This window comes from Trichoderma evansii (genome assembly GCF_050947405.1).
Source record: "Trichoderma evansii strain SZMC 28006 chromosome Unknown GGI43scaffold_3, whole genome shotgun sequence".
Classification (NCBI taxonomy): Eukaryota; Fungi; Ascomycota; class Sordariomycetes; order Hypocreales; family Hypocreaceae; genus Trichoderma; species Trichoderma evansii.
This window is the reverse complement of record NW_028145203.1, coordinates 562,780-586,906: the sequence shown is the minus strand read 5'-3', so window position 1 is coordinate 586,906 and position 24,127 is coordinate 562,780. Positions and strand designations below refer to the sequence as shown.

At 45.6% G+C, this 24,127-nt stretch overlaps 6 protein-coding genes across 6 annotated transcripts; 4 read left to right on the top strand and 2 right to left on the bottom strand.

Moving 5' to 3' along the window:
• Positions 1 to 1,393: 1,393 nt before the first annotated feature.
• On the bottom strand, positions 1,394 to 3,381 carry GGI43DRAFT_238716 (uncharacterized protein). The gene has a single exon (XM_083200649.1). It carries the CDS (start codon positions 3,259 to 3,261, stop codon positions 1,492 to 1,494), a length of 1,770 nt encoding a protein of 589 aa, XP_083063897.1. The 5' UTR covers positions 3,262 to 3,381; the 3' UTR covers positions 1,394 to 1,491.
• Positions 3,382 to 5,180: 1,799 nt separating this feature from the next.
• GGI43DRAFT_395574 (uncharacterized protein) lies at positions 5,181 to 6,241 on the top strand. Its single transcript, XM_083204879.1, has 3 exons — positions 5,181 to 5,450; positions 5,673 to 5,857; positions 5,927 to 6,241. Exons 1-3 carry the CDS (start codon positions 5,401 to 5,403, stop codon positions 5,953 to 5,955), a joined length of 264 nt encoding a protein of 87 aa, XP_083063896.1. The 5' UTR covers positions 5,181 to 5,400; the 3' UTR covers positions 5,956 to 6,241.
• A 1,507-nt stretch (positions 6,242 to 7,748) lies between these two features.
• Positions 7,749 to 11,949, top strand: GGI43DRAFT_395572 (P-loop containing nucleoside triphosphate hydrolase protein). The gene has a single exon (XM_083204878.1). The coding sequence runs from the start codon at positions 8,103 to 8,105 to the stop codon at positions 11,634 to 11,636; it is 3,534 nt and encodes a 1,177-aa protein (XP_083063895.1). The 5' UTR covers positions 7,749 to 8,102; the 3' UTR covers positions 11,637 to 11,949.
• A 3,404-nt stretch (positions 11,950 to 15,353) lies between these two features.
• Positions 15,354 to 15,953, top strand: GGI43DRAFT_380270 (uncharacterized protein; the record flags this gene model as incomplete). The annotated part of the gene is made up of 3 exons (XM_083202958.1): positions 15,354 to 15,388; positions 15,653 to 15,837; positions 15,907 to 15,953. 3 exons carry the CDS (start codon positions 15,354 to 15,356, stop codon positions 15,951 to 15,953), a joined length of 267 nt encoding a protein of 88 aa, XP_083063894.1.
• A 2,564-nt stretch (positions 15,954 to 18,517) lies between these two features.
• Positions 18,518 to 19,745, top strand: GGI43DRAFT_238628 (uncharacterized protein). Its single transcript, XM_083200647.1, has 3 exons — positions 18,518 to 18,993; positions 19,256 to 19,440; positions 19,515 to 19,745. The coding sequence occupies exons 1-3, from the start codon at positions 18,959 to 18,961 to the stop codon at positions 19,553 to 19,555; spliced, it is 261 nt and encodes an 86-aa protein (XP_083063893.1). The 5' UTR covers positions 18,518 to 18,958; the 3' UTR covers positions 19,556 to 19,745.
• Positions 19,746 to 21,315: 1,570 nt separating this feature from the next.
• GGI43DRAFT_431063 (uncharacterized protein) lies at positions 21,316 to 23,959 on the bottom strand (the record flags this gene model as incomplete). Its single annotated transcript, XM_083209368.1, has 3 exons — positions 21,316 to 21,589; positions 21,626 to 23,411; positions 23,941 to 23,959. The coding sequence occupies 3 exons, from the start codon at positions 23,957 to 23,959 to the stop codon at positions 21,316 to 21,318; spliced, it is 2,079 nt and encodes a 692-aa protein (XP_083063892.1).
• Positions 23,960 to 24,127: the final 168 nt, after the last annotated feature.

Genomic DNA, 24,127 nt, shown 5'->3' with positions numbered 1-24,127 from the left:
AGTTAGTCTGCGGTCGCGTGCGCCAATGGACTTGCATCCAGACCTGCTAAAATGGCATCCAGAGCCATGGGGGTTACGATGCTGCAAGTTGACTACTGCAGAGCTGATGTCACTTTGCGGGAGCATGCATCTGCTCTTACTAAATATTTTCATGCGGCTCACATACCTCTTGCATATGCTGAGATGATGCTTGATCAACCGCCAAAATCTCAATATCTACTGGCTTATTCGACCACATTGCAGATCAGGAAGTAATCGAGTAATATGACGCTCTTGGTCTCTATATCCATGCATGTATAAGACCTTTTAGAGTTGTCTCACCACCCAGTAGCCACCGCCTTGGGAAGAGTCGTATAACAAGCACCAGCATGTGTCCTATCATGGGCACACATCTATATATCTGGTGCTACCCCCACCACCAACCACCCCATTGTCGATCCCCCGGCTCACGGGTTTTGCCACTGTATCACCTCTCAGCTTTGAGCTGTCTCGTACCTTTTGCAGTCTCGGCCAGTCCTAGAGCTTTGTGTTACCCCCAGACGTCAGTTAATCCCCCAGACAGCCCCAGGGCCGCAGTAAATGCCTCTTGGCTGGCGCACAGTGATATCATCTCGCCTAGTCAATAAACTCCGCTCTCTTCTATCCCAGACAACATGACGATGCTAGGAATATATCGCCTCAAACAGAGCTGCTCTCGCTCTCCATCTCACGAAATTCCCAGGAAATTTGTCTGAGCCCCGCTACCAAAAGCACGGCACAATTGCCATCTCAAGATCACCGCCTACGCTAGTCCCAAATCGGAACCCACTTTCAACCCTCCACTTTTCATCAATTTTTTGCGCTTCCCTTTTTTTTCTTTCTTTTCTCATCATCACGCAACGCACTCAACAAGAGCACCTGATTCAGGTGTGAGGCCTTCTCGTCACAACAGATACGTCGCAGTTTGGGTTTTAAGTTGCTAGACGAATATTTGCCGCTCGTTTGAGGGGAGCCATAGATTTATTCTCCGTGATGGCTCCCTATGGTTTTTCGTGGCTACATGATTTGTTTTGAGAAATAGCTTTGCGGCGACTAACGCTGCGCGTAGTCAAGCGTGTCCAGTGTAAATTTCCCATGCGACTAAACGATGTGCTTCCATTATTCATTGGTATTATACACTCGGTATAATTACCTTGTCACGATTGACTGGCTCCGCGACACTACACTATATAGAGTCTTCTTACTGTCTTGGCCTCTCGGTGTCTTCCAGGCATGGGCAACGCTATTCCGTAATACTTTGGCTCTGACACGTTGAATCAAGTATACGGTAAATTTTGCCCAAGGTATATCGTTAACATTTGGAGTGAAAGGGACAAAGAAGCCTATGGAAGAGGAGAATGGGAAAAGGGGCCAAGAGGCCATAGCAAATAATTATCAATTTTGCTTGCCGAGGCTCATGATATTCTTGATAATACCTCTATGCTTTTTTAACCACGTCAGCGCTCTAAGAAATTATGTCTGATGATATATATCCAAGTTCATGATGAAACATTCCATGATTGAAAAGGAGATATACTTGTTGCCGTTGTCGAAAACCCCACAGCTAGTACAAGCAACTCCCCGTAGCATCTCTTTGTTCACTAATGGCATCCGGAGCTTCTCTGACTCGCCTTCCAGCCATTGTTTCAGCCCCACCATGGAAAAATCACCAGAAACCCAGGGGTTGACGTCCAGAATTCTTCGGTGCGTACGCATCTCAGCTTGAATAAGTGCCCATATAAGGTCGAGCTGAGGATTTCCACACGGAAACCTCCAACGATAGAAATCTTTCTTTAATAGACATTCGGAGCATTCTGGCTCAGTTGAACTACTCTCTTCGCCGCCGAAAATTCGTTTCCGATGCAAGCTCTTGGTAGGCTGATTACCACACCTACAACAATGTCTGATAGCAGAGCTTTGCGTGGCAGAATTATTTATACCATGAAATTTGCCGTTTTTGGCTAATCGTAAAATGCTACGCATGCAGTCCCACGCTATCTTGCATTCTGGGCTCCAGAGACCGATAGCGTCAGAAGGGATGGTTCGCATAAATTCACCAGCCTCCATATATTCATGACGGCACGTATCTGGGGACGAGTCTCCTAAGATTTCATGAATTGATACCTCAGTTTTATAAGAAACATTTGCTCCCAGCCTTAGTAGACAGATAAGTACCGCGACGGCACCGAAAAGCGTTTCTCCTTGAATGCGTGACGTCGCTAAATGGTATGCCAACAGCACTACTAAGTGGAGGGTTCCGAGAGTTAATTTGGCACCACATTTGCTGCATTGTCGAATAAATAACCCACTGGGATGATTTATGTAAGGGTCAAAATTGCCAGGATGGAAAATAACCATAAGATTGTGGCACACAGCCTGAGCGGAGCTATGACAAAAAGGATGTTTCCAGTCAAATGGAATACGGTAGTAACCTTGTTGAAAAAGTTGCCGAATTATGGGGGAATCTGCATCCCATCGGCCACAAATGTCTTTTTCTTCTCCAGGATACCTTTTCGTATTGGCAAAGCCAGAGCTGACATCCACAGGGGCGACATTGGTATGAGAGCGTAGGACAGATATTATCAAACAATCAAAGATAGTATGGCCCATACTATCCTCATAACTGAAATTAAGATTACACGGAAGGTGCTCGCAAAAGTCACCAGATGGGTGGCTCAGATATTCCATGAATATTGCGAGCAGTGAGCAGCATGTGTTGCCACCATCCAAGTAGCTTGCCGCAAGATGACAAGGATGGATCTCACGGAAATAATCATAAAGGCCTGGACTCCATTGAGTGCTATCGATAATCCACTCTATAAGCTCCAAGTTGCCGGAAATTATCGCGAATTTCAAAGATTCTCCCGGTTCTTGAGACCTTGGAAATCCGGGTAACGATCCGCTTATCAATGAAGAAATTGGCAAGCTGGCAGGTGGTACAGACGTAATGTTGCCCAAAGTCAGCGAATCCTGCATTAGTTTAGTAAGAGGTCGGTCCATTTTGGCTACAAATGGCCACGGCTCCCATGAGTTCAAGCTAAAAACATTTGGCGGTCGATAATCTTGCCTATGGTCCAATATCCGTTCCCTAGAGGGGACATGGATAACCCGATGGCAATATTGCGGAGGTTTCAAAGGTGGCTCATCACGAGATATTGAAGACAAAGGAGTCGGATGGTCCGCCGTAGATATAGATGCCGAACTAGAGGCCGCCAACGAAGCAAAAGTCATGGAAGATATCATCTCTTTCGTCCAAAACAAAGGGCCACGTCCCCAATACTTGGACGTAACAAACGTGTAAATCCAAAATTCGTGCAAATAGTCTGTTAAAGCACTGTTATGAATTAGCGCTATTTGAGTAAGAGAAGATACATGACTCGAACAATGCTTACATCTGATCTTCTCTGTTGCAATTCATTAAAAGATCCTGGAAACGTCCTTGTAAGAATAGATTTGATTGATCTTGTATCCATTTCTGTTGAATAAATTGCATATACGGCGAAAGAATGGCAGCTGAAGACACAGTGGTAGCATCCTTTGGGTTATTGATCGATATATAGTCCGGAGTACCAGATCGACCTTGAAATGGCGAACGGCTATCTTGCTCTCGGGCCATTGATTTGGAAAGAGCGGCATAAGGAAGATTCCAGCAACTTAGTCTATATGTAGAGTGTATCAGCCACTGATGTTATTTGGACCAATTTCCAAGGACTTACGCTCCTGTCATCATTGGTTTCACCCTATGACGACGGATTTTATCTTGTAGATGTCTCTTAAGCTGTTTTTCGTCTACTGGCTTGCCTTCTTGTAGCGTTACATCTGAGATGCTCGCCCCGGTATGAGCTCTTTTACCAAGAACATTGATAACGTCGTCTTTCTCATGGCTTAGTATGCGCCTACGCGCTTTCCATTTGCGGAGATTATACTCGAGCTGGTTTACTCTAAAAATGGAAGAGTCATTAGTACAATATAGTAGTGTCGATGATAAATTGAACTAGCCCTAGATGGAAAGCATATTTGTCTCTCATAAACTCGGCGATTTGGCGCAACGTCATGCGCTTGTTCTCAAGGCCGTAGTTTTCCATGTATACTGAATGATGATTGGCTTAAACCTTTCCAGTCTCTCCGAATCTCTTAAGCTGAGAAACTTTTCGTCGATAGAGCGAGGAAGCAAATCCGCAAGATCCATGTTGAATGAAGCGTGTACAATCATGAGCTAGGGAAAAAAAATCTTTGTAGAAATGATACTTTAAGACAAGTTGTGCAAATACTTACGAATGAAGAATCCCATAGTGCGCGCTTGAGTGCGGATTTATATGTTGCGCTCGCTCCACTCTTCAGAAAATTTAGGCCCCATTTCGATTCTTTCGTGTTGGGCTCGAATACTGGTACGCGAACTAATATGAGCCCTACGAAACTCGTTCTTGATAGATGGAAGAAGCCGGAGACTTCCGATATGTATGATTGGCGAAGGCAAAGACGAATGAAAGTGCTCCACAATCCGAGGATTTGGTGTGTATGACGAAAGAAGAAGCAACTAGGCACAAGAAGGAAATCCTTAATATGACCAAACCCCAGCTTAATTCGTGAACAAATCCTCGCGAACAAATCGGCTTGCTCCATTTCTCCCGCGGCGCACCTCCCTGCGCATAAAGCGGACTAGGCAAACTGGCTCCTACGTTCCGGTGCATTTTCTGATGCAATGAGTGCAGTATTTGTCCCCCCACGTACCGGTCTGGAGGCACTTACAAAACCTCGCTAACCAATCAAGCTGCCGACAAGCTGCCGAACTGTATATCGAAGTGGATTCTACAAAACCTCGCCAACCAATCGGGCTATAGCTTTGCAGAACAGGGCTGAGCTCTTCCTCTATATTCAGTTATTCGTTTCAATTGTTTCAATACACTTTCAACTCGAAGCCCAATATAATAGACCATCCTACTAACAAATATAGCGAAACCATGGAAGACGACCTACCTTCAGCCCTGATTGCCAGCTTTAGCTTTCATTCACGAGCGTATATCGGAACATTCTTCCATTCATCCGCACCCTGTCACTTCTTGCCTTAGTTGACGCCTAAAAGTATTATTGCATTGCCAGTCTACGTGTATTGCTTTACCCACTCAGGGGCAGCTTTGTAACTCATTGTATATTATTGCAATTATCAGTAGCCTAACATGCGGCTCCTTTTGCGCCGCCCTTTCTTCCCCGCCTCTATAAAACCTGCCATCTCTTCTCACCAAACTTATCCTCTCTTCAAAGCATCTCAAGCCTCAGTATAAGTATTAAATGACTTACAGAGTACTATATTGATATTGTTCGATCCATTTTAAGATTCTCTTTAGACTGAACATCGAATTTTATAAACCCTTTTCTTTCGCAATGCCATATCTCGAAGTGAGCAGCCAGAATTTTGCGACAAATAAATCTTTGTGAGTTATGGCGTTTTTTTTTTGTTATTGTTACCAGTTATCACGAATTCCCTTCTATTCTAAATTTTCATAAGTTCCACTAAGTGCTTGCTCTTCTCTTATTGCATTCTTTTTCGCATCTACGTTGCCCGCCTTACCACGCGGCAAGCTGCGGTTTTTCCTCTTGGATGCACTTCTCTCACATCTAATTTGTACCTAGCTGACCTTTTTATTCTATTTTAGTGACGCCACGGATACGTGGAGTACCACAGCAAGGAGTGGTTCTCCTCCCCCTGTTCTCCAAACGGACCATCGTATAGCTACTCTATCAAGGAGCGCAAAAACGACAAACACATCACAGAACAACAGCGAAAACAAAGCTCAAGACGATCTTCTATATTGTGTTGGTTCGCAGTTTTCTATCGCTGGTATGTCATGCACCTATGATATATTTTGTGCATATATAACAATGACTGATAAACACCACTTTACATCAGATGATTCGATTAAGAACCTTAGTATTTGATTCAGGCCTCTGACACTGCTGCGCTTCTCCACTTCTATGAAGTCGAATATTACATACGAGTGTCGATAAAGGCAGATGATATTATAGTTAATGCTGCATTCTTAAAGGAAATATGAAGCGCTGTGGTTGTTGATTTAGGGTAATCGGCATGTAGGTATGTAGGAAGCTTGATGTTGAGTCAACGCTATCTACTCTAACCTAGCTGTCAATACTGCATTTCATGGAGTTACGTTATGGGATACGCAAGAGAGAAATGTTAGCATATACAATACAAATAACAATATAATAACTGTTTGTATACACTTATTGGCCATTTTGTCAAATATAAGTTCTATCCGAGCCCCTTTGTATAACTATTATATTGAGACTCTGAAGTCGCCTCAAGGGTTTTAACACGGGAAGTCAGAATAGGGTTTGGATTATTGATGAAATTGAAATGAAGGCGGCGCTAGCACACAAGGGGCCGTTCTTAGTGAATGAGCTTAACTTTTTAACTAACATGGTGGAGGTTTCGTTTGGGTGGAGACGAGCAGCAGTTGAAGGAGGCCCACCAAAGAGATGTTAAGAAAGTGCATACAACGCTACATTAGTTTTGTAAAGTTATTTTCTGTATCACTTAATGATGTAGTGTTCGGAGATTAGCAGAAGTTGTTTCCATATTATTGGATCTTCCTGTTGTCTAGATAGCGGTATTGGGGTGTGGAAGCTTTGTAATATTTCTTCAAGTGATTAGCGGAGACATAACGGCGGCTATCAAATCCCCCGATTTTTTAAAATTTAGGTGCAGCCCTATTCAATTATTACGCAACACTTTCCTCTCCACTATTTAATAAGCTTATAGACTGAACATCGACAAAATCACCATTGACCTTTCTATTATGCTTGAATACGAGGATAACGTCTTATTATTTTTGCTGTTTCTTTTGAGTGCCAATTATTACCATAGAGAAATGACACAGATATATGGCTGGTGTATTGGGTAGCGAATACGCGTCTAACAACGATAAAAGAAGCTAGATTTGGGTGAAATGGCTAGTTATAAAAGAATAGAAGTCTGGGCCTACATTTGATAGTGGTATTTTAGTTCTGCCAAAAAGGGTTTTTTGTTTTTTTGCAGATGGCATCTCATAAATGTGATGAGAAGGTATCATCAACTGCGAGGCTGGTTTGATGGGAGAATCTCTATGAGGAGATGGTCATAAAAGGTTTTGCGTGGCTTAAAAGGAATTGCAGTAATATAAACCACGATTTCGTCCATTGCATTCGGCGATGGAGTGTTATGAGAGTCAAGCATATCCAAAATGTAAGAAGGAATAGTGGCCCTATAAAGACATACACTCTCATCGCACCGAGCCTTGGGATCATATTGTGAGTTAGGATCATATTCTTTAGGCTCAGTGGTGCACAAGTCCTGAGACACAATGAAGGTTACCTACATGTAGTCAGAAATGATAACTTGTATACCTTTGGGGCAGTAAAGTATTTACGCACTATTTGCCCAGCAGTATCATTTTGTAGAATTCTTCTTTTTCTCTGCATAAGCTCAATGGGCAACACAACCAAGTGTGATCGTGCGATGGACATTCCCTCCCAGTAAGCAATTCGAATGAAAGAAGCGGGAGAACCGTGAACGAGACACCGCATTGACAAGACGCCACTAAGTGCACGTCGAATAACATCAACGCACGTGATCCCTTGCATAAATAAACAAAGAGTGTATTTATTCACATCCCAAGCCATTCTATTTATTTATGTTTGCCATAGAGCATTTCCTTCAATTTAATCATAAACTGCTTTATTTTGGTTCCAGCGTTCAACTTATACTGTACTGCCTTGTACAGGTACCTGCTGCTCTCTGATTGGTAACTTCGGTGGTAGAGACCACTATAATCTAGTACTACCACCTAAGAAATAAGGCATACGGCTGTCATCGTATGTACTCCACATTAAATCCAATGATGCAAAGATTCACTTCAATTTGGAATCTCAATTCACTTTAGCATCTCACTTTCATTTCAAATGCAAAGAGTTTAATAGCATATAACTACAGGTCTTCAAGACAACACACGATGCTTATAATAGCAATGGGTAGAAATGTCCCTTCTTTTTCATCTATTGATCGGTAAAATCATCTATCACCATCAGCAATGCAGAGGCCGTTAACCGGAGCAGTGCGATGGCTGCTCCTCAGCGACCTCCACTTCAAGCGTCATGACCTCGACAGAGTATGGCAGACAGCGCAATGGATTGTTTCCGAAGCGAAGCGAAATCAGGTCAAGCGGGTGGTGATATGCGGTGACCTGCTAACTAGCCGCACGATGCAGCCCACACCTGTGCTGTCTGCGTGCTACCGCTTCATCAGCCTACTCAGCGACGTTGTACCGCGAGTGCACATCGTTCTGGGCAACCATGATCTCGCCTACCGCCGTGATTACCAGACCACGGCTCTTGATGCTCTCAATATGAATCGCTTGGCCCCTTATATATCGCTGCATAGCAACATCAATCGCCATGAATGGGACGGCCGGAGCGTCTTGCTGCTCCCGTTTCGCGAGGAGCAGGACGAGCTGACTGAGGCTGTGGCTGCTCTTGACCCCAGTGAAGCGAGCAAGACGGTTGCTTTCGCTCATCTCGCCATCAACAAGGCTATCACGCAGCGATATGTGGTTAATCCCGGCATCAGCAAGCCCCACGCGGCAAGCTCCATCACTTATCGCGGCTTGACAGGCCCAGATCAGTTTGCTTCTCTGGCCCGAACATTCACGGGGCATTTTCACAGTCATCAGACCATTGTCCAGAAACAATCCAGCCATAATAGCACAGTCGATATGAGAGGAAGCATCACGTATCTCGGCTCCCCCTTGCAGCTAAATTGGGCCGATCTCAACGACGAGCAACGAGGTGTCGTCTTGTTCAATCCGGAAACGCTCGAGCACGAATTGCTCATCAACCCGCGTGCTGTTGACTACATAACGGCCGATATACACCAAATCCTCGATGGCCAGATTGATGAGAGTGTCGTCGAGGGCAAGCATGTCATGCTCCTCGGCGAGCTTACTCATCTCAAATACGTCACGGCTCGCGAAAAGCTTCTATCGTTAGGAGTACGAAGCGTACGGGACTGGACTCCTGCGGCATTCGCTTTGCGAGCTGGATTCGGCGCATCAGTGCCAGCGAGTGATGCTGCTATCCAGCTCTCAGAGGAGCCTGCCAAGGATGAGATGAACCAAGACATAACAAGTGACGCGGTTACGAACTCCGACCTTGACTCTGAGCCACGAGCTGGAAAGATCGATCTCGCTGGAGAAGTCCGCAAGTTTGTTGAATCATTAGACCTGGACGAGTCTCTTCTCCTGCGACGAGACGAGTTAACGCGGGTTGGCCAGCGAATAATCCACGCCTCTCGCGAGATCGCAGACCAGAATATGGAGCCTGAGGTTAGCCACCGAGATTTCCTCGACTGGTCAACTCAAACTACCGATACAAGGACTATCGCCGAGCCATCGACCGACGTCTTTGTAGCCGAGCCGCGCAGGCTCACTATCACCAACTTTCTTGGCGTGCAGACCACTACCACTATCGACTTCCAACAGGATTTCCCACGCGGATTGACTTTTTTGGTTGGGAAAAATGGGTCTGGCAAGAGCACGCTCATCGAGGCGATGGTTTGGTGTCAGTTTGGACAGTGCATTCGTAGCGGATTAACCGTCAATGATGTTGTCAATGACCATGTGGGTAAGAACTGCTCTGTTGTGCTGGAGTTTGCCAATGGATACACCATCGCGCGATATCGCAAGCATAAGATTTTCGGTAACCGCATCGTCGTTTCGTTGCACGGTGAACCACTGCCACAATTTGAGCATCCAACCGCCCGTACGACTCAGGAGGCTATCAATGACCTGCTTGGCACCGACTATAAAACATATGTCAGGACGGTTGTACTGAGCCAGGAGAGCGCAGCAAGTTTTCTGAACTCGACGCTGGCGCAGCGGCGTGACTTTATCGAGGCATCACTGGGGCTGTCCATATTGGATCAATGCGGGCAGGTGTCAAAATCGCTGCTCAGAGACATCAACAATGACGTGGACAAGGTAAATGTGAGGCTAGAAGGCTTGCTTCAGACTGAAGGATATATTAAAAATCGGATCGAAGACCTAGATCAGACACGAAAGCGAGTCGAAGAGGAGGCGGAGAAGATCGCCACATCTTTGGCAACGGCTACTCAAAAGCAAAAAGATCTCAGATTAAGAATCGACGAATTAAGTCCCTTTGGCGAAGAGTACACACCATATGAACATGAACACCCAAGGACCGACACAGATGTCGCAGATTACGAGCAACAAATCTTTGTTGTAAGCATGAGAGCTCAAGGCTTAAAGAAATTGAACCAGTCTGCCAACTTTGATCTCGAGATCTCTTTGATACAGAATAAAGTATACAGTGAAGGGGAGAATTTGAAACAACTGAAGAAATTGTTTGCTCAGATACAGGAACAGAAGCTTGCCAAACCGGCGTCATGGCTTGGACAGCTCCAGGAGCAAACGATTCAAAGACTTAAAACTATGGCTGCGGCTCACCACGCAGGTGCACCCAAGTTCTTACACTCCGTGAAGACTTCCATGCTCTACTTCCGACTGATGGTCATTGGAGGGCTCCTGCGCATGACCGGGATTTCCAGCAGTGGCTCCCAAGTAACTAGCGCCCAAGACCACGACCAAAAGGCAGCTATTTATAGACTCCGGGAAGATATTAAGAACAGCACATCACGGCTGCGGGGCCTAAGAATTAAAGCGGACAAAATCATCGTTTTAGAAACCCGGGCCATCGACTACACCATCATGATCAAAGAACAGCTCGCACAGATTACCCAGGCTCAAAAGGCATGCGAAGCCCTACGGCAGCAAGCGATGCTCAAACAGGACAAGGTAGAAACCTATAGGGCCTTATTGGAAAAAGAGCAGTCGCATCTGCGCTCTCTAAGCTCAGAACATGATGCATTGGAAAGCAACCTCAAAGAGCTTAGAGCTGATCGCGAGATCTTTGCTTTTTGGACATCTGCCTTGGCGAAGCGCTCTCGCCGCGCCTCTTCATCTTCATCAACTAGATCTACGGTGAAAACAGCAGCCAATTTCCGCGAGCTCGCCCTCGCAAAGTCACTGTCGGAGCTCAATGCGCGCCTCGTGCAAGTCCTCACAGTGCTGTACGATGATACCCAACGTGGGCGCATTATGGCAGCGGGAATGCTGCGTTCGCTGTTTGACGCTGACTCTGTTGACACGATGATGGATACCTTCTTTTCTTCTCCAAAAGGCGTCCAAACTTCGCTCGCCTATGGCAAACAATCGGGTGGCGAGCGCAAACGTGTCGACCTGGCGCTCTATTTCGCGCTGTTGCAACTTACATGGTCTAGGAGCGCGCACCGCGCACACTATGTGTTCATCGACGAAGTATTTGATAATCTGGACGAGGCAGGTCAAGCGGCTGTAGTCAAGTGGTGCGGGCTCATATCGCAGACGGTGGCTGATTGGGTCTTGATGATTACGCACAGCAGATTCTTGTCCGAACAAGATCCAGGGGAATATGCTGGCAAGGTTTCTGTTGTGAGAGCACAGAAAGGACAGAGGGGGGCGGAATTGTATACTGATGGACGGAGGATTGGTGTCGAAGATGGGGCTTCTTAAGCCCAAAGAAGATTACCTAATCATCTACTATTAAGAAAAGGTATGGTATTCGAGCTTGTCGAGTGCAATCCATGAGATAGACGGAAGCAGGCTCTGTTCGGATTTATGGTGTAATCCGCTCTATCTCCCTAGTTACAGTGGCTTAATGCTTTGATGGTTCGGGAAAACTAATTGATCCCATACACACTGCACTCCTTTTAATGGCGTCAGGCGGAATTCGTGATACACATGTTTGTATTGACTAGCCAGCAAGGCAAATAGGGGGTGTGTTTCATCCCATCAAGCAGGAACAAAATTTTTGGCATTTAAATTACCACTTTGTTCACACTTCGTATTACAGCTACGGCGAGGTACTCGATTCATGGACGCGTAGGCAGACTTGTGATATACGTGAAAGCTGTATTCGTAAAATATCCCCGAATGATGGACTCTGCCAGCCGGGGAGTGCTGCTGAGACAGGAAACTCCGCTCGTAAATCGCGAGCGATGTGCACCAGAAAGACAGGACACTAGTAGTAATGGCAGCTGGTGTTCAACTGTTCCTTGTCAGGCGGGAAGAAGGCGACTAAGTTACAGGTGGTTAGTGGTAGTATTTTAGCTGCCGCGTGGGGGGAATAGCTCGAGGCCAGCCGTTTAGCTGTTTTAGCACAGTAGGTATTGCAAAAAGCCTTGCGAAATGATCAGATCCCTGGCACTTAGACCAAGTGGGTCTCCTTTTCTCGTCGCATTTTGTGGCTTTTGAGTGTTTTGAGTGAAACTGGGCGAGCGGCTGCCAATCGGCGCCCAAAAATGCTGTAGCTCAGTCCCTGATTCGACAGCCTGATGAAGATAGTACGGCTTCGCTTACCTCCTCGACAGGTGTCTGCGTAATTCCTTGCGCACTCGCGCAGCGCACGCTGTGGTTTTCTCTCCGCGTCACTTTCCTACCTGGGCTGCTTGAATTCATCAATCGCATCTGGGTATTTTTCTAGTACGCAACGCTGAACAGAGACATCACCTGCCCATCTGCCTACAAGGTAATTTATAAGTTTAAATTGCTTCACTTCTGTATATTAGCTATCTAGCAGTATGCATTGCTACGATGCAATTATATTAACATGTCCAAAATCTCCGAACCACAATATGTGCCTCTTTCATATTATTGAGATTAAAGTACATAAAAAGTAGCATTAGAGATCCAGAAGGTGACCTTTGTTTTCGGCTTGGTCATCCAAGGTATATCCATCGGTATTACCGTCAGGGCTGTTTTTTTTTGAATATCTTCACCCTAACCTACTTGAGGTGATGGAGGAGGAGAGCCACTTCTCGCTTTGTGGCTCCAATCATCCGATATGTCTCTAGATTAAAGAAAAAGAGACAATTAGTAACGTGAGTTGCAGTAATAGCAGTCAAGGATAGGATAGCAAAGCTTCCAGGCCCGTGTCTGAAAGTGACTAGTGCTCCATTTAACCGTATCCCGGCGGCCCTGATGACAAGGTACTGGCATCAAAGACAGAACGGTCCTAACCGGCCACCCTCCGTCATGCACCTTGGAGATGTAATCCCGGCCTGGCTAGTCTCTCTTCATGTGCCGGTCCCGCTGATTTTCTCTTTGTCCAGGGCCGCTGCTCTTACTGCAGTACGGGGGATTCGTTTCCAGATAGCCCACCACCATCAAAGCACTTGCATGTCGCGGCCCCTTGCTCACGATGCATGGCACAAGCGCCCCGGCTACCACTGCCTTTGCCGCTACTGTGAAGTGCCATCCTCACCATGGAATTTTTTCTGTATGAGCCACTCCATAACATATCAGCCGGGTCCAGGACTTGTGCCGATTCACACCAAAGAGACCAGAACGTGCGCTTCTTATAGGTAGCTGTGACTGACTATGGAGTGTGTTTGTCCTAAGATTTAGAATGAGGAGACAATATAAGGAAGAGGTGGGGAAAAAATGAAACCACACAAAGTACAGAGCAAAAGAAAGCAGAATTAGTGCGGAGAGGCCAAAAAAGAGAACAACGACGTCTCACGAAGGTGGTGAAAAAAAAAAAAAAACGAGGAGGCCGCTACAGAGCGATACCGACGTGGTAGCCCGTACCAGACGACATATTCGGCGATGCCCGCGGCTGCCTGGCTGGCTATACAGGCGAAAAAATCAGGCAAAAAAAAAATGGGCCAAAAAAACAAAGGGCCAGCCAAAAGGGCCAGCCAAAAGGGGAACAGGTAGCAATAGAAGCAATAGAAGCAGCCGCACTCTGCACCGTACCTGCGTTAGGCAGTCGATGAGAGCGACCAGCGGGATTGCGGCTGACAAGGGCAGACGCCTCGATTGGTTCGATATTGATGGATGGAGGAATTGGTGTCCGAGATGGAAGTTCACAAGACAAAAAGTGGTTGCCCTATCGTTCACTATTAAGGGGTCCATATCCAATGTTATTCGAGCCGTGTAGCCTGCTGTAGTGTCTGACATGCAGCAGATCGCAAAGATTGTTACGTCAGCCTTTTGGAAACAGGCAATCTCAGCGTTCAAAGGCAACTGTTTAAGGCACAGGCGTTAAACGACCAACCCGATTGCTGATGACAGAAAATAGGGCTGCAGGCCATGAGCTGGAGTTACAGTTCCAGGGGGTCGCCTGATGCAACGCTACGATCAGCCAGAAACAGAAGGTGAAATGTCCTCAGGCCACACGAAATTACCCGTTGGTTTACTGAAAGCCATACTAGGGACGTCGTATTTAAAATGCCCAACTGTGCTCTGCATCAGATCTGGATATGCGCCATCTCTTTCCCTTGTCCAGCCCACGCCCCACATATAAACATCTCTTGTCAGATGCTTCATTCTGCAGGCCCCCCTGGCCCTCTATCTTTTTTTTATTTTCCCTTCGTTTGCCCGATGTTACAGTACACTTACAGCCTTAACAGGCGCAAGTCACATTCCTACTTTCTACTAACCCTTCATATACAACGCTGCGCGCATCTTAAGCTCAAAGGTGGCCACCAATAAGAGCTACGGTTGTATATGAGGAAGTGCATCTCCCGAGTACATATCATTCTGCCTGGAAGAATTGAGAAGTCAAGCTAGTTATATTGTGGGATATTTAAATTGACATGTGCTGCCTCTTCATGTATACAAGCTAATACACCGCATTTCCGATTTCGACTCAATTGGTGAATGGAAGTGTCAAAAGTTGCCTTGGAGCAAAACTGCCTGCAGCTAATTTTGACTACTTAGGTTTGGCGTGGATGCGTGGTCTTCAAGGTTCAGTTCAGGGACAATGGAACTCACTAGAGCACTCCGTGGCGGGGCGTGGTTCCAGCTCACGGCAAGCGCAAGACCCCGGATAGCTAGCCCCGGCTCTGACACCCATTGGGATGCTCGATACTGCAGGGTGTTGTACAGTATGTGTGAACAACACGCCGAGCTGTAGTCTGAACCGGCAAGTCAGATTTTGCTCCAAAGGGATGGCCGGAACATGCACAGCAGGCTTTTCTCAGCTTGCATGAGTTAGGTAAGCCCATGTGCTATCCCAGGAAATAAAATGGACTCCGGATCCGTATACTACATTCCCAGACATATATAAACCTGTTGACTCTGCTCTTAAATTGGCTGTGTCTTTGTTAATAAACATTCTAAGATAAAACTCATTTATCATACGTCCCAACAAAGATTCAGCTTGCTGCTATTCAAGAAGCCTCTCCTACCAACATCTCAAACACGTTTCCATTATATTCCACCAATATGGGAGGCTCAGCCTTTATCGCTACGACTTCTACGTAAGCTGTGCTCGGATTGCTTTCTTTCCTTCTTCCCCTTTTTCTTCTTCTTAACTGTCCAACATTTGAAGAGTGTTTTTCCATGCCTGCGTTCATCAATATATTCTTTGTCAATATTTCACATCTTTCGATCATGCACTACCCAGCCTTGCACTTATTATTCAGTGAAAGAAGAAGTTACTAGTTGTTTTCAAGCACAAGCCTAAGGAATAGACGCGGTTTATTTACTACAATTCATCTAATTAAATGTATTCTTTTATCTAGAGAGGTATCAGATACATGGAGCCATAAAGCAAGAAGTGGCTCTCCTTCCCCACCACTTCAAGCTGGCCAAAATGCAACTACTCAAAGTGGTGGCCCTTTTACGATTAAGGAGTCACAAGAAAATTGTGATAAGACTGCCCAGAACAACGCTCTTCGTGGAGTAGGTTCCCAGTTTCTTGCTATTGGTATGCATCTTGGACTGCGTGCACATATCACCCACAGGAAATCAGCTAACACTCATTTGAATTCTTTAGATGACGAAGTCAAGAACCAAAGTCTCCAACCAGATCTTCAGCTCTAAGTCTATTCTTTTATGGTTCAATGTCTACTATACGCATGCATAGATTCGGATATAAAAGAGGGCTATGCCATGGTTAAGGTGTTTCGGTCTCATACGGAGATGATAGGCATTGAGATTGGGGGGGGGGGGGGGGGTTAGCATAGCAATGTACCATATATGCAGCTGATATATGAATGCAAAGCCACTTGGTTTTTGTAAATTTCTTTGTAGCCGCCCAAGAGATCAGAATATACTATTCTTACCATTACCGAAAGGCCGTACAAAGAAAAAGAAAGTACGTGTACTTTGCACGGTTTTCTAAGCCCGCTTAGCATCAATTGTAGGTAGACGAAGCCACTGCCATCATTGCATGTAATCGGAACACAGTGCCCGGAGCCCCTTGAAAGGTAAACAGCCAAAAAAAAAAAAAAAAAAAAAAAAAAAAAAAAAGCAGCCGCCGCACTAGCACAATCCCCCCCTCGTATAAACCAGGACCAGGCTCGGCCCAAGAATCGGAGCTGGCAGCCTATGGTGTGTGTTGCTTGCTAGTGCAAAAGGGGTCTAGACAAGTTGCCATCGTCGAGTCGTGTCGCCTCGAAACAAAATCACATCGTACGTCGTTGCCGCGCGGTCGGACTAGGACGCATTCGCGAATTACTGCTACGTAATTGCTACGATTAGGCATTGAGACAAGGAGGGCCGACCCGTGACAAGGACAGAGATAGCAGAAAGGAGAAAAAGAGAGTTTGTTGCGCGCCATTCGGCGATAAGCCTGCAGACTCTTCGCGGATGGGGTGCGATGTATACATGGCAAGATGGTACCGGCCTATCTAGAACTGCAGGCATAGCCGCTCCTCATGCACAACACTTGACTTCTATTGGTGACTCAGCGTGAAGAGAGATGAGGGAATATAAGCACTGACGTGTTTTCTTGTAAGTGCAAAGCACACAAAAGCAGCCTTTTTTTTTTTTTTTGTTTTTTTTTGCTCTTCTAACAGATTGTGTTATTGGTTCTATAAAGAAACGCGCTATCTTGACTATGTATTGTAATTTCGATTAACAATCAGTTACAAGCCCATATTTCAATAGGAGACCTATTTTTCATATGCAGCATCTTATAAGTCCTCTTGCCTCGTCATGAACCCGTGAACGATTGATTGCCAAGCATTCCATTAATCATTTGACCAGCTAGCACGATGTGATTCGAAGCAATTTTATAAGCATTTTTGGCCTACGAATCATTGTCTAGTCCGAAATCAACTATCGAAAAGCTTTACATAATTGCTAGGTATGAAATTTGATCCTCCCCTTTCCTGGACATGACTTTTTGTTGCATCTTGAGTTGGGATCAAACCCATCTATGATAGGCAGCGTTACATACTGTGTGTTCTTGTTAGCGTTAAGTAATCCTGCAGCATGCAAACAAGGCTCCGGCTATTAGCACGTTTCTGTGCGCCAATCGACTGTGGTTTAAGAGCCAGAACCTTGGCCACCGCCCAGGCTCCCCTGAACAACGGCCTCCGGGCCGCGCTACCGTCTTCCCAAGCGGGACTACGTACCTGATCAAAGGCTGCAATGCAGCATTTGGCCAAACGCCCCCCGGAGAAAGAGGGCTCTTATAAGATACGGAGTAAGCGGATAGCGCAGGGCGAGAATAAGCTGTCGGTGATGTAAAGAAATCCTCCGGGGCATGTGTTTATTTTTACATGCAGTGTCCGGGGGCTCATAAGCCACATTGACCTCCCCTTTTAGTGAGCTTTAGAAACTGGCCAAACTCTTGTTACGGTGCGCCACCGCGTTTCTAACGGATAAGCTCAGCTGCCGCGAGATTCAAAGGTAATCAACCAATGCACACGGCATGATTCATAAAATGTAGGGAGATGACGAATAATGCCGATTACGATATTACTTTGGCGAATAATTCCCGTATATAATTAAAGACTCCAAGACTTATAAAAGTGAGCGGTAATTGGACAAGTAGGCATTGTATACCGTCAGCCCATCGAGGTCCGACACGCCAAACAGCCAGTAGCTAGCGAGGCTGGCGAAGCTGGCGAAGCTGGCGAAGCTGTTGTGAGGGTGGGTGATCCAGACGGCAGTGTCGAAAAGGTTATTAAGATCAATATCAAAACGGACCGGATCTGTCAAAAGATGTGGTATGCGCTAGCACCCAAGGCCCGCTATACTGTAACTAAGGTAAGGCGCTCTCCCATGATACATGCATTTCAAACACTGACAACTACCTACACGCAGCTCATCCTACCTTGCCTACCTAATTAGCTTAGAAAATACCGGTGATTTTTGCCGGCAGGGCAGCCATGCAACAGTCCCCACTGTACACACTAGGACAGTTGCATCGAATCTATTCCAGTGGATTACCTCGACTGACCGCAAAGCCCTCTGCTCTGCCCCCCTGTACGCGAGTCCAAGATTGCTTCTACCGGCGTTGTCTTTTCAGGCCTAGCACGACCCGTGTCATCCCGCTCGTGGCCAGGGGATTGGCCCACCCCACCACGGCTTGGGAGTTGAGACAGTTGTTCAAGACGGATTAAGCAACTCGGCTTCTACTAATTCAAGATATAACGATGGATAGCGCCATGATCTAGCCTATTCGCCTAGTCCTCGAGGCCAATCTAGTACCTATATAAACTTGTTCTCCCTCTTCTTAAACCGTTTGTCTCTCCGCCAGCAGATATCAAGTAAATCCCAGACACGTCCTAAATCAAGTGAACATCTTTCATCGGTGTCCGAGGACGTGGAGCGAGTAACCGCCACAACTCGTCTTTAGCTTGCTCTCGGTTCCTGCTGAAAGTCGTATATATGTGCCTAAAGCCACCGGATGACGTGTTAAGCTGAAAACTGAGATCCAGCTTACTTTTTTCTTTTATTAAAATAGCCAGCCTCCTGCCTTTCGTTAAGCCTCGATATCAGTCTCATCACTCTTACCCATCGAATTTTAGCTTGCTGCTCTGCAAGGACTCTCTCCTATTATTATCACACATACTTCTTTCCTAGGCTTCTTCAATATGGTGAACTCAAACTTCATCGCTACGACTTCTGCGTAAGTTGTGTCTATATTTTCTTACTATAAACTGCTCAATACCCAAATATTTTGTTTGAATCTACACTTTTCCAACCAACGTCATGTTAAATATATTACTTCTTTCCATTCCTTCCCGCACAGCAGCCTTGCTTTGTTGTTCATAAAGTCAAATCACCACCTCTCTTTCATACGCAGGCCCAGGAAAGGAAGTGCTATATTCTCTTCTGATGCGCTATTGTTATTAACAATTCATCTAATTGCCTCTACTTCTTCAATTCAGAAACACATCAGATACATGGAGCCGTAAGGCAAACCGCGGCTCTCCCCCTCCAGCATCTCAAGTCGGCCATGATGAAGCGATTCAAAGAGGCGGCCCTCTTTCGACCGAGAAATCAAAGGGAAAAAACAATAGGGTTACCCAGAACGATGCTCTTCGTGGAGTAGGCTCCCAGTTCGCTACTATTGGTATGAATCCTGAACCATGTGTTCACGTACTCATTGCCCATAGAAACAAGCTAATGCTTATTTATATCCTACAGATGACCAAGCCATGAACAAAGATCTCCACATCAAACTTTAAATTCTACTTCTTTCATAACTCAATTCCATCATACGGACACATCGACTTGGATATAAAAGAGTATTACACAGTGGTCTAGATATTTTTGATTTATAGGGGGAGATGATAGGCATTGATATTATTTTGCATTGCATAGACATCTTCATACATGTAGCAGGCATACAAATGTGACGCTAATTTTGATTGTAAATTATCTCGCAAGGTGCATCATAAGTTTGATTCATTAATGGATCAAGATCGGACTGTCATACATTCAATGTCGTCATTCATAAACGTTCACTAGCAGCGATCCGTCCGACAAAGCCACAGAGTGTGTTGATTCTTACCAGTGGCCATAACTACCTTCCTTGAGCTCTACTATATTTGGTCCCTCCGCCCCCCTCTCGATACTAGCTAAACATCGAGCTATTCTAAATTTGAAGGCGCATTGATTCTAAATTAGGCAGAATTGGGCTGAGGTTTAGAAGGGTTTGTGAAAAAGAGAAAAAGGAGAAAAGGCAGTGAAAGTTTTTCAGCTGATGCCAAAAAGGAAAAATAAGGCAACTGCATTGCATTAATGGCGCGTCCGATCCCAATTAGGAGACATTGGAGAATATTGATGATCTTTATCATCCCAATTCAAAGATATAAATAGTTCCAAAGGTTGGATGACAACACATCAGCAGATGCTACTACAGTAGCATATTGCAAACTGTCTGTGGGGGGTGTGGATAGAAGTGTGATATGTGCATGGCGGAAGCGCTATAGCCGATGGGAGCTTCCACCGGACTCAGCCAAGGGAATCACAAAGCCGCTTCGACAAGGAGTTCTGAATAAATTTTTTTGCATAACCACCAATTGAATACAATAACTTACCACTAGTTTAGGAAGAGGCAGCGATTTATCATGAAGAGAAGTGGAGGAAATATTTTGTCAAGACCGTGCTACTGCTCTACAGAAAAGCGCGTTCTCCTCATTTCGTAGGGAGCGGTTGTGCCAATTCCAACACGGCGAAGAAGAACAAGATGCTCCGCGTGGCCTTGGAGGACTCTACAGTGGCAGTGGGCCTCCAAGTGAAAGCCGTAGACAGGGTGGGTGGTAACGCGTGTGGTGCATGATGGGGAAACAGGGGTGGGTGAGCGATTAGGGCCGTTCTGTCTCTGATGCCGGTTCCTTGTCGTCAGGGCCAGCCAGGGGTTGAGCAGTATAGGTGTGGATTCTTGCGGATTTGGATTTGGGACAACAAGAGGCTTGCTGATAGAGATGTGAACATAGAATCAATGACGGTAGTCCACATTGTATATGAGAGTCTGGTAAGACAACAATGTATCTGTTGTCTGCAGCATCTTATACGGCGTCTTGCTTCGTCATGAACGATTGACTGCCCTCCGATTAACAATTCGACCGGGTAGCACAAAGTGATTCAAAGTGATTTCCTACTCAGGCTACTAGCCTGATGTTATTAGATTTCGCTCTCCTAAAAAAATATCTGCATCACAGGTAGTATTGATCAAGATCTAAGCCAGATCCTTCCTATATAGGGAGGCCGCTAAAACAAAACTCAGAGGGGTGGGATTGGCCCTATGTAATCCAAGGCCGTTGCCCCTACTCCAATACGGAGATTATATTCAGATATCCCACCGCCGTCAAACCACTTGCAAGTCGCCCCTTGCTCACGATCCATGACACTAGCGCCCCGGCTACCACTGCATTTGCCGCCACTTTGAAGTGCCATGATTTCTTTTGGGGGGGGGTGGGGGGTGTATGTGATCCTCCCTATATCAGCCGGACTTGAACGTGCTTTCGTTCCATCCATACGTCCTTCTTAGCCTGCGCGCAAAGATAGGGATTAGGTATCCTTCTATGTGAGACTTATGCGGCCGATGTACTGTAAAAGACTTCTTCTCGTTCATGCTATCAGGCGGCGAAAATGTGTAAGCGGAGCCATACTTGGGCGTGACAGAAAACCCTAGCTCGGCCATGGCACCTTCAAACGCGGCCCAGCTGATTGAGCCTCGGGCCTCAGACTTGTTGAACAGCGTGGAAAATACTTGGCTCACCGGTTGGCTGACGTTGAATACCTGCGTTGACTAGATGGGGTCTTCTTCCTCGGGTAACTCGGGAGTTTGTATAATCTCGAACATTGTCGGCTGAGAAGGACGGGTCTTTTCCTTGATCTTTTTCTGTTCTACTATTTCATTCGCAGACTGAGGATCTGTTGTTGGAAGTGGGATATATTCCGTTTTCTCTAACTTTTCTTTTGCCGCCTGATACTGAATTTCAAGGTTTGTGAAACACTTCTCCACAAGATCTTGGTATAATAATCCCATCTTCGAACCCATCTTGCTGACTACAAACTGGCCAAGCTTAGTCAGAGCTCCATTTGCCATTCCAGGCTCCAAGAGGTTACCAATTGGTACTGCAAAATCTCGCAAATCGATTTCGCTTCGGAGCTTATTTAACTTGGTATCCAACTTTCGAGACCACGAGACGAACATTTGGGCCTTTTTGCAAGAGACAGCTGGCATCGAGATGGCTAACGATAAATCTTGGATAAATGCGGTGATTACAATCAAATCTCCAAACGCATCAAGCTCTCTTTCTAGGAAACCTTTCCGGGCATCGAAATAATGAGATTTAATAAAGTCGATTGACTTCTTGATCCATTCAACTGCGTTATTGGCATCAGTCTGAGATTGACATAAGCGCAAAATATAGTGCAGATGAGGGTCAGTTTCGGCCAGCTCTTCGGGCTGAATCTTCAAACTGGTCTTTGGGTTACCAGCACTGTCGTAAGAATTGGCAATCTTCCTGAAATATTTCGCGCCTATTCCCGTCTGTACATGCCTGGTAAACTGAGTTTGAGCACGGCTGTACTCCAGATGGCAAATATTCGAGATTTCTTGGAGAATAATTGATTGGTAGATTTTATCAGTAGTCGAATATTCCAAGAGATCAAGAAGACGACATATGTAATTCCATATCGTTGTCCCTTTGATTGTGTTGTGAACTGCTTCGAAGAATGCGCCGCTGATGTATTTATCTGTTAAATCTGGTGTGTAGGGATCTTTATCGTCTATTACACATCCAGGTCGGCTGAAAAACCAAGATTTGACAGCGTGGGCAAGCACCGCTGGTTCAGCAGAAAGGAGACTTAAAAATTCCTCAAGAATGTCTTTCTGCTCTTGAGCGCTGGATACTAAGTCAGGGAGAGAAAGTTTCGTCGGTTGCTCTTGAAATTTTAAAAAAGCGGCCGATACCGTCTGTCTAGATTTCTTGGGCCCCTCTTTATTTGACCTCGTTTCAGAACCTTGGTCGAGAATATTCACAATCAGAGCATTGAGAGTATGGAAAATCATGAGCTGTCTCTGCAGAATAGGGATTGCTGTCGACATAGGAACACAAAGACCGGCCCTGATTGCCGGCTTGAAAGGTGCCAACATTTCATCTTCGTCAATCTTGAAAGAATTTCCGTATCGCTCGTCCAGGAAGAATGTGTAGTTGTTTTTGAACGGGTCGACGTGGGGAAGATTCTCCTTCTTTATCATTTTTAGAATAAACCTTCGGTCGCTTGGTTTACCAAGGGCACCAGTCCAATACTGTTGGAAAAGAGATTCTGTAGCATGATATTTGAGATAGCTCAGTAGAAATTCGGGTTCGGTTGAAATATCCTGCAAATTCAGCTCAGGAACAAATTTATGCTCATTCTCTAGAGTTGTGTCCAAGGAGTTCTTTCGCACTGCTCCATCTGGAACACCAGCCTTGAGACATTTCGCTCTCTGATCTTTGTTGAAAGAGCGCCATATGGTCTCGATTTTGGAAGCATGAGCCTTGTACTTCCAGGCGAGGTCGCTATGGAGCTCTCTTACCCACAAGGCTTTGGTGTTGGGATTCATGAAAATGGGATTCATGATGTCAGCTGTGGGGAACTAAGATGTATTTCTACATCATAGCCATGTACGAGCTTGATTAAAACACTGGATTGATCAATATTAGCAAGAGAAAACGTGAAAATTACAGGTAGTGGGTTTGTGGTAAAATTGTGAAGTGGTTCTGTTTGTCGTCAGCTGGTGCCCGTTGTGCGGATCACGTGGAAGGTTTTGTGTTTTATCGAGCCACATGGGAGACAAACAGATGACAGTGAGGCCATAGTCCAATATATCTGCAGCAAGTTCAGTAGGTCGCATTAATATTTACACTTTGTTATTCCAGGTGAGCTGGAGGCCCGGAATGATGCATTTATATGGAGCATAAAGTATTCTAGCTAGCGAGACACCTCCGGCTCTCTTGGCTCTCTTGTGGCCCTCTTGCGAATTATGACATCTTTGGAAACGTACATAAATGATAGCTTGTTTGCTCTTTTGGTATGAAACTCGAGGATAAGTGCAGATGCGCCGATAAGTAACGGTTAGGCATAATATTCATGGCAGAGACTTGACGATGGAGTGCATCACTAGCCGTATCTCAATGAGATTAGACTCACTTAGAAGCGCCTGCTTAGCTCGCAATCTTTAGAGTACACTCATGGCCACTATTTTTAAAGAAAAAAAAAATAAAGAAAGCCACAATAAACAATCTTGCTTTTTCTGTCCA